Source organism: Danio rerio, chromosome 15 (genome assembly GCF_049306965.1).
Source record: "Danio rerio strain Tuebingen ecotype United States chromosome 15, GRCz12tu, whole genome shotgun sequence".
NCBI lineage: Eukaryota > Metazoa > Chordata > Actinopteri > Cypriniformes > Danionidae > Danio > Danio rerio.
The window spans coordinates 26,377,722-26,387,997 of NC_133190.1; the positions used below are offsets into that span (position 1 = coordinate 26,377,722).

Sequence of the window (10,276 nt, forward strand, 5' to 3'; positions counted from 1 at the left end):
TTCCCAGTGTTGGGTTGCAGCTGGAAGCTCATCCGCTGTGTAAAACATGTGCTGGATAAGTTGGTGGTTCATACCGCTGTGGCGACCCTAGATTAAAGGGCCTAAGCCAAAAGGAAAATTAATGAATGATTATAGAAATAATGTATAAATATTTTCAAGTTTTATTTTAATTTTACTTGATGTTTAATGTTTTTATATAAATATTATTGTATTATAGTATCATATTTTTGTTAAACTTTTTTTTATTAACAAATAATTGCAATACCTTTAGTTTTAGTAAACAGTAACAACTGGTTTTATTGTGGTTTGAATTCATAAATGAGTATATAAAAATAACATATACATATTTTTATTTTATTTTAGTTTTACTCAACGTTGTGTGTACTTTGTGTGTCATCTACACAACCGTTGTTCTGTCAAGAAATCATGCAAAAGCTCTTCATGCTATTGCATAGAAGACTTTCATGAGTCAACTTTTTTTTCCTGGTGAAAAAAATATTCTGGCATTGTGTACTGTGTGGAGGCAGTACATGTTTGCTCTAGATAGAAAGCCTCAGCTATTTTTGAGTAAATTTGATCAGCTTCCTAAAATGTGGGTTTTATAACTTGTTGGACTCTTATTATTAACAATACATTTTTAATGTTCTGTTTTAAATTTGCTTTAACTAGGAGCTGCATGTTTTTTTTTCCTAAGCAAATTATTAAAATATTTTAGGTTCTCTTTATATAGGTATTATTGCACATTTGATATTCATTATTGACCATTATAATGTATTTATTAATATCTGGATTTTTATTTATATTTTCATTCATTCATTTTCTTTTCGCCTTAGTCCCTTTATTAATCCGGGGTCGCCACAGTGGAATGAACCGCCAACTTATCCAGCATAAGTTTTACGCAGCGTATGCCTGTCCAGCTGCAACCCATCTCTGGAAAACATTCATACACAGTCATTCACACTCATACACTACGGACAATTTTAGCCTACCCAATTCACCTATTAGTGCGGCATGTCTTTGGGTTGTGGGGAAAACCGGAGCACCCGGAGAAAACCCACGCGAACGCAGGGAGAACATGCAAACACCTTATATTTTCATATTTTAAAGAAAATATTTGTATAACTTGTTTGGCCAGTTAATAGTTTCTTACTTATGTATTTATTTATTTATTGTTATTTAAGGATTTAAAAAATACCTTTTATTTATGATTAACTTTATTTCAGTTAACAATAAGGATTGTAAGACTTTTTAATCTCGTTCATAATAGAAGCATCACTAGCTTGGCTTGACTTTTGTTCTTAAAGGACGTGATCAACCTAAAATCAGTTTTGACAAGTAATTATGCAGATATACATCAGCAGGCTGCACATATGCATTTAGCGCTAACCTTTCATCAATCTCAATTAAAGTAACAAAAACTCTATATTCAGCATTGATATTCAGGCGCTGATCTTTTAGCGCCATCTAAAGACATCTTTTTACTGCAACCTAAATGACGCGTGTACAGTCTGTCAGAAAGCCGGAAGTGACCTCTGTTTATCTGCTCTATTGTAAATGACACATGGGGAAGAGGTCGCACCTGCAGTATGAAATAAACGTTTATGATCATAATGCTATTTTGAATAGCTGCTATTCACATAGATTACGCAAGGTTGTGTAAATATGACACAGAAGACTGTAACTGTAGACACGCGCCTGCTGCAGGAGCGCTTGTAAAATGGGCTTCCAGGTCATTCTCTATGTTCCCAACCTAATTGGTGAGTTAATCCATAACATGTTGCTGTTTTTTTTTGTTAGGTTTTTTTTTTTTTGACGCAGCACAATTTGTTTAGCAAATTTGAAATCACCCTAAATACTTTAATGACATTACTTTTCTTAGTAAAACAATTTGTTTAACTATCATGATTTTCCAGGTTACATCCGAATCCTTCTTGTTCTCATTGCCTGGATTCTGTATAGAGACCCACATTGTTTTGTGCCCTTGTATGTGTTATCTGTTATTCTGGATGGTAAGTACTACACATATCCGACTATATAAATACATGCAATCTTAAAAATAAAGGTTCTTTACAGACATTTGTGCTTTCAAATAGAACATTTAACATCCATGCAAAATTGTAAAAGCTTCTGTTGTTAGTAAAATATTCAATGACAAAACAATTAACTGAAATATTATATTATGTTTTTTTTTTTTTACTTTTTTTATTAAATTATGAACTCAAAATGATCATTTTATGAAATTACAACAAGAACCCCTTGGTGGAACCTTTATTTCTTGACCTATTTATTTATTTTTACACTTGAAGTCAGAATTATTAACCTCCTTTGAATTTTTCGTTTTTTTAATATTTCCCAAATGATGTTTACCAGAGCATGGACTTTTTCACAGTATGTCTGATAATATATTTTTTTCTAGAGAGTTTTATTTGTTGTATTTTGGCAAGAATAAAAGCAGTTTACATAAAAAAATAAAAATAAAAAAAACATTTTAAGGTAAAAATTATTAGCCCCTAGTGCTTTTTTCTCTATAGTCTACAGAACAAACCATGGTTATACAATAACTTGCTTATTTACCCTTACCTGCCTAGTTAACCTAATTAACTTAGTTAAGCCTTTAAATGTCACTTTAAGCTGTATAGAAGTGTCTTGAAAAATATCTAGTCAAATACTATTTACTGTCATCATGGCAAAGATAAATAAATCAGTTATTAGAAATGAGTTAATAAAACTATTATGTTTAGAAATGTGCTGAATAAATCTTCTTTCCGTTAAACAGAAATTTGGGGAAAAAAATAAACGGGGACTAATAATTGAAGGGGGCTAATAATTCTGACTTCAACATATCAGCAATGCTTCTCAATACGGGCCTAAGCCACTAGGGGGCCTCAGTAAACTTCCAATAGGGCCACAAGATGTCTTAAAATAAGTATTACAGCAATATAACATATAAAAATAAACAATGTTATTCAATTTGATGTTAAATATAATTATCTAATGGTACTCATTTTATTTGATGCATTATAAAAATATATATTTTTTATTCTGTAAAGATCTGATTAAACATAAAACAAATGTTCTCATGTAGTTTCTGTCCTTCAGAAAATAACAATTGTAAAATAACAAATGTTTTCATTAATTAAAAAAGGTTTTCTCCAACTCCAGAGAAACTAAGAATTTTCAAGTGCTCCCTTAATTTTTAAAATAGCTAATTATCTTTTTACATTTAATTTCATTCTCATTAACATAAACAGCTTAAACTGTTTATAATTAACTGAACTAAAATATATGTTCATGCAACACATAACTTCATAAATCTTATCAGGAAGTTTTCATGTCCCGCCGAATGCTAACTTTTACACCTTAACGGTACGACCTTTGGCAAACAGTATTTTTTACTTGGTCACTTATTAGTTTTAGTGTATTTAAAGAATTTTACTGTGCACCCATTGATTTATTATGTTATCTTTGTGTCAGGGGTTGATGGATGGGTGGCACGTCGACTGCGTCAGACCTCTAGGTTTGGTGCATGGCTGGACGTGGTCATTGATAATGTAGGACGTGGGATGATCTGGAACATGCTTTATGATGTAAGTTCAGTCAGTATGGGACATGTAGCCTATTTTTTGTGATAAGTGCATTTGTACTATGACTGTATGCTATGTGTATGTGAAGTGGGGCTGGCTGGTGTCTTCAGTGGAGTGGTGTGTATTTGTGTGCAACCACAATGCAAGAGGTGCACAGTGGAAGAATTCTTTCTCAGAGAGTCCGGTTTGGGTGCAAGCTGTGATGGCAAATGGTATGTTGATTTTTATTTATTTATTTATTTCAATATTAGTATAATAATAGTATGTATTAGTATAAGTCTGCATAAACCGGAAGCTATGACCGTGTTATAATTATTATTATTATTATTTTTTGTATTGTGACAGTTCCTGGAGAAATGTAAAGTTAAATGAGAAAACAGTGGGCTTGGCTTGTTTTTTTTTATTGCAAAACGTAGCCATTACATTCAGAAAGAAAGGAAAAAGTGTTTGAAGAGAGCTATTAGAAGCTAACAGACACCTCTTCCTCACCATTTCTGTTTGTTGTCAAAACTGACAGTTATAGGGGCGTGGTTAAGAATGTTAGCCAAACTCAATACCTCAGACAGACATGACCTGAAAATTGAACTGAAAACTAATAGGAAGTGCATTTACAGATTTCTATTTTTATATTACAAGGACATTTTTTTCTTAAAGATGAATTGTTCACCACAAAACTAGCATTATGAGCTAACAAAATCAATATGGTTATTTTATTTCATATGTACTTTAAAGCAGCGGTTCCCAACAAGGGGGGTCTCGGCCCACAAGGGGGGGGGGCAAGCTCTGTGGAGGTCTTGTCATATTTAAAAAAAAAATTAGCAATGGACATTTAGGAGAACGATCATGTTTCAAAAATTCATTTTATCCCCTGGCTGACAAAAAAAATGGTCACATTTGTAATTCGTACTCCACAAAAAAAGACAGAGGGCCTACTCACTCTATGCTATCTGAAACGTGCCCAGGCCCGTTTCCCAGATTGTTTGAGAAGTGTGAGTGCTCTGAATCGGGCACAGGCACGGTTCACTTGGCCCTGGTCCGGTTGGAAAAGGTGTGCCAGAGTGCGGTTCACTTGTTCTTTGTCGTGGCACTTGTGTGTGAGTGTAAAACAGGCCTGAGCCCAAAACTGAAAGCGAGACGTGACTTTTAAGGGACTGTTTGATATGTATTTAATAATCATTCTTACTGTTCAACGAACACAAACTCGTAGTTTATTAAAGACGCAAACCCCTCACTGCACGACAGCTGCACCTTCAGCAAACCTCCTAATTCCTGCAGCACGAGGGCTTAATGATTGTTTATGAGCGTCAAAAGTGGAAGATCTGTTTGATTGTTAAGTCGTTAAGTCAAACGACTTAAATGATTCAGCTGAAGAAATCTCCAATGAGCTAAGCGAAAGCAGGTCATGGATGACGTAAGCGTGCCCAGGCTTGAATGTAATGCGAGTGCGGGCCATTGGGGGAGACGGGAGGGGGGACAAGCATGCTTAGGCTCAGTTCAAGGCAACTGTACCTAGTGTGAGTATGCCCAGAGTCTTGCTGATTCACCTTCAGCAGTTAATAGTAATGACTCAAGCATACTGGACCCAGGTGAGGAAGCTCCAAACATTTTGGGTCGCAGCGCTAGCAATCCTGGAAACACCAAGATAGTTACCTGAAATATGGTTTTATTTAATTTTCTCGACCCTGCCGTAGTGCATTATCTGCACCAAAGTTCTTGCTAACAAATGTCTGAGACCGTCCAAATTAATATGACATTTGCAGACGACTCATCCTCAATACTACAAGGTGTACCCAATACAAATGGCCTACTGATGTTTTGCTTTTATATTTTACATTAGGCTATTATTTGTGCATAAGATATAGTATAAGGAGATCTAGCTGAGCTCAAACTCCCCTCGGAGGGAGCCCCGGGCTTGAGGATCTCATGTGCTCAGGGCTCTCTCCCGGGACAGCATGCCAAACTAGCTCATTACCAATCATCAGCTAAGTGTGTACTCTTGAAGTAAATACTAAATAAATAAATACACTAGTGCAGTGCTTTTTGCATAAGTACTATGTTGGCAAAATAAGATGATTATTAATTGTTCATGCTTTGAAATGTGATGAAATTTTCATGATCAAAATCCATATCAAATATATTGTCATTAAATCAAATTAGGAACCCAAGAAAAAAAATCAGCAGTTCTTGCTAGGAGAGCTTGCTAGTCATATTGAAATCGAAGTGAGACGTCTGAATTCATACCCAGTCTTAGTTGGGATATACTAACGAATCGATTTTTTTTCATGCTGCTCTTGGTAGTTTATGCTGGTCAATATGTAAATGTTCTGTAATTTGCATATTATTATCAGTAGATCATCATTATGCAGATTTTTACACGGTGTGTTTTTATGTGATTGTGCCCTCATGTAATCCTGTTTATCCTTCATGCAGGCTTCAAGACTCCGTTGGGCATTCTGACAGTAGCAGGGCTCCATGTTTTGCCCGTGTGGCTGTATGTTTTCCAGCATGAGGTGTTGTCTCAGGCTCTCTGTGCACCAAACTGGCTGCAGATTGTGGGGATTCTGGTGCTTGCAGCAGGACGAGTGCTGGGCTTTGCAGTTGAGGTGAAGTGCATGTTTACCCAGCATTTTATACATTAAAATAGTGGCTGTTATATATAGACATTCCTAATTTTGTTTTGAAAGTCTCCTACATTAGGTGTAGCTGGAAAAAAAAGTGTTTTTTTACACCATCACATTTTTTTGGAACAACAAAGGAATTAAGCTAAAGAGCACCTATTTTACCCCTTTTTTAAGACTTAATATAAGTCTAATATAATATAAGCACGTGAAGGAAGCAGATTTCAAGTAACGTTTGTGAGAAATACTACAGAAATAAATTCCCCAATGATTATTTGATGTATTTGTTGTGGAGTAAATCAAGCCTTTCTGCTACGATGAGTCACACACAATGTCGTTACAAAGTTCATGTACACAGACACACAGCGCGCGAGTTTAACTTTATACTGTTTTTATATGGCAAATGTGACAGGATACAGGTTAATATCCACTGCTGTATGGACATACGTTATATTAATGTACACAATAAACCTGATTTAACATCCACAAACCGGGATTGAAACGTCTTCTTTTATAATTGTTCTGACATTCGGCTGTGGTGATCAAGTAAAGACGATAAAAATCGCTGTAATTCAATAGAAGCATAATCTGGTTTAAAAACGTTTTAAACTTGTAAAACTTGATCACATTTGATGAAGATTGATGATCATCACAGTGAGCTGAACAGATCACAGTTCTGTATCACAGTTGCTTTGCGCACATCCTGTCTTGTTGATATGATTATAGGCATTACTACAGAGACATGTTAATATGTGGCTGTCAATCAATTCGATGGGCTGGGAAACCGCACTCCTACGTCATGTCTTAATCGTCATGTCTTAATCGAATTAAGTTCGATTAATTAGGAAAGTCATTGGTAAACAGTGGTTTCTTATTTAGCAAAGAGATAAGATCATTTCTTAAGAGGGCTATTAATATTCACCCTATAATATTTGTAAAATGTACTCAACTGAAATGAGACTTTCTCCAGAAGAAAATATAGACATTTTTCATAGAACACAAATATACCCATTATGCTTTGCGTGTATGCATAAGGAGGATGAAAAAGGTCTATAATAGGAAATGCTGTGAAAATTGCACTGTTCTCTTATGCCGATGATAAACTGGGCAACGTTTTGAGCAATGTTGCCGTCAATGGGCAATCAGGTGAGACACTAAGTAGGTCAGTGGGATACAAAAATTCAATATTGTTGCCTATTCTTAATAATAAAGTAGTCAAACAACAGTGCTCTCCTTTATTGCCCAGAAACATTGCTCAAAACATTACCCTGTGTATCATCAGCACTAGACATTACTTGGGAAATCTTTTGAGGGCTAATAATTTTTCCTTCCATCTGTAAATTAGACGATCACTGGTGTTTTCTTGGCGTCTACATTCACAAAAAGCTACATTCATTACACACTGTATTTGAAATTATTTCTGAAAAAGCATATTAGAGAAGCTTTAAGTTACAATAGAGTTACCTGAATGTAAATACACTACTGTTTATGTGTGATTTTGCAGATGTGGTGCATTTCAACCCACCTGAAATGTCTACTGAAAGATGAAGAGGAAGAAAAGAACAACTAAAAGTCTAAGATTCATATTTTATGAGGCTACTGCACCTGAAAAGCACTTCATCTCTTTGAGTGAGCATGCTGAATCTAACGTATCAAGGAGGTAATGTTACTGCGTACTAATGTTGTTTTCACTTGAATATATTTTAAAGTGAGATATATTTATGCCAGAGTCCTGGAATGCAGTGTTTAGAAAGAGAAGCCCACTGCACTGTAATAGATACATTGTTAGTGAGGTTTGGTCAATGCATTTGTTGTATATTTATTGTATATGGGGTTAATAATGGCAAATTTATGGCTTAAATTCTCAGGATATGAAAAAACTGATGAAATGTACTTGTTACTACATCTACAGCAAGCTTGAAATTATTTATACCCCTGGCAAATTACATTTATTTAACCAGCAAGAATTACTTTTGTCTGGAAATGACACATGCTTCTCTCAAAAGATAAGATGATGTACAACAGGCATCGAGGAAAATTTTCTTTTTTTGTTTAAGTAGAATAGTTCTTTAACCCTTTACTACCCCACCAAGAGAAAAATGGATTGCATTTCTTAACTCCTAATGTCACTAGTTAACACACTTGATGCAGTTTTTTCCAACACATCCCATAATTTCTAAAATATAAGCCTCTACCAAATGGTTTATGTCGATTTATGGTAAAAGTACTGTAATAAATATATATACTATGACAAATCTGAAAATATGAAGTGTAAGATCAATTTATTAAAAAAAAAAATTGCTAAAATATTTTCTGAATACTAAATTACCTTTATTTTTTGAGGAATGCCATAAAATATTTCAGATTTTCATTTAAAATGTTTTCTTGTTTTTTTTACAATAAAACCAAAATCAAGTGTAGTAGTGCAACACAATTATTATTATTATTATTTTTGTAACAATGATGTTGTGTTTGTTAACGCTTACTTAAAACAGTCATTCTTTAAACGACTTTAACAGACATTATTTAAAACGGTAAAAACATGGTCAATCATCTGCTAGAGGGGCAGTCAAAGGGTTAAGTAACCAAGTCAGAATTTGCCAGGAGTGTAAATAATTTTGGGCTTGACTTTATATATACCCATATATGCAATGTAAGTAACTTTTAAATGCTTGAATGTAAAAATAACCAGTATGCAAATAAAATTTTTACGTTTTACTTTAAATCTGAAATGTGTATGTTTTATTTATTTAGCTTCTAAAATGCTTTTTACATTTTTTTAAAATATTATATTAAAACTCTCAGTGATTATACAGTTAGTTCCATAAATATTTGGAAAGCAACACAATTCTAACATTTTTGGCTCTATACACCAACACCATGGATTTGAAATGAAACGAACAAGATCTGCTTGAACTGCAGACTGCCAGCTTTTATTTTAAGGTATTTACATCCAAATCAGGTGAACGCAATAGGAGTTACAACAGTTTGCGTATGTGCCTCTCACTTGTTAAGGATCCAAAAGTAATTGGACAGATTAATAATCATAAATCAAACTTTCACTTTTTAATACTTGCTTGACTGATAGTGACAGCTCTTTGGATCTCATCTTGAAAGTTAACAGTAACAGATTCCAAATGCAAACAGCACACTTGAAATGAACTCTGGACCTTTTATCTGCTCATTGTAAATGGGATAATGCGTGAAAAACACACCACAGTGAACAGCTTGAAAGCCAATAGTCCAGTTGCTTTTGGACACTTAACAAGTGGGAGGCATATATGCAAACTGTTGTAATTCCTACAGCGTTCACCTGATTTGGATGTTAATGCCGTCAAATAATGAAGAAAAAAAAAACAAACAAAAAAAACAAATACTGAACTACTGAACACAGTACAATTTTTTTCTCATTACTTCCTGATGTATACCTTTTTATATATTTGATCATGAAACCTTCCAGATGAACCACAGTAAGCTCAAAGCGTCTAATTTCCAATGATACCTAAAATACCTTTTGTTTGTAGCTCACTGTGGTCAAGAACTGTTACGATTTAAAGTGTGGTGTAAATGTCTAACTTTAGGTGTGAGTGCTGGCTAACATGTTGAAAAAAAATCTCAGGAATTGTGTTGTTTCAGCAAATTTTAAGTAAGTAATTTAAACAAGGAGCAAAAATAATTTTTTGAGAGTATGGAAAGTTCCAAAGTTCTGAAATTAATTTTAAAACAAATAATATTTAAAAAAATATATATATATATTTTCAGTATATTTTGATAAATTAAAAGCTAAATAAAAGTGTTAATTTCCTACTGACCCCAAACTGATCTGTAGTGTATAATTAATTACATATTAAATATCTCATTAGGTTCTAGGATGAATTCAGCAATTTGGCAGAAATGATACAAATGAAATATGACATTAATTACGGTGAACAAGTGAGTAAACATCTTCTACAAATCTGAGTACAGTCTTTTATTCTTCAGTTTCTGTTCAGCCATCAACCCACCCCGACAGAGTGTTTTTTATAGGATCACATTCAAGTCCAAGACTCGAACATTCCACACAGGTGGAGAAAA

The 10,276-nt window shown here is 34.1% G+C and overlaps 1 protein-coding gene across 1 annotated transcript; it reads left to right on the plus strand.

Annotated features, from left to right (window-relative positions):
• The first annotated feature begins 1,534 nt into the window (after positions 1 to 1,534).
• Positions 1,535 to 8,934, plus strand: si:ch1073-145m9.1. Its single transcript, XM_005157607.6, has 6 exons — positions 1,535 to 1,757; positions 1,914 to 2,009; positions 3,475 to 3,587; positions 3,673 to 3,796; positions 6,015 to 6,187; positions 7,707 to 8,934. Exons 1-6 carry the CDS (start codon positions 1,718 to 1,720, stop codon positions 7,770 to 7,772), a joined length of 612 nt encoding a protein of 203 aa, XP_005157664.1. The 5' UTR covers positions 1,535 to 1,717; the 3' UTR covers positions 7,773 to 8,934.
• The last annotated feature ends 1,342 nt before the right edge of the window (positions 8,935 to 10,276 follow it).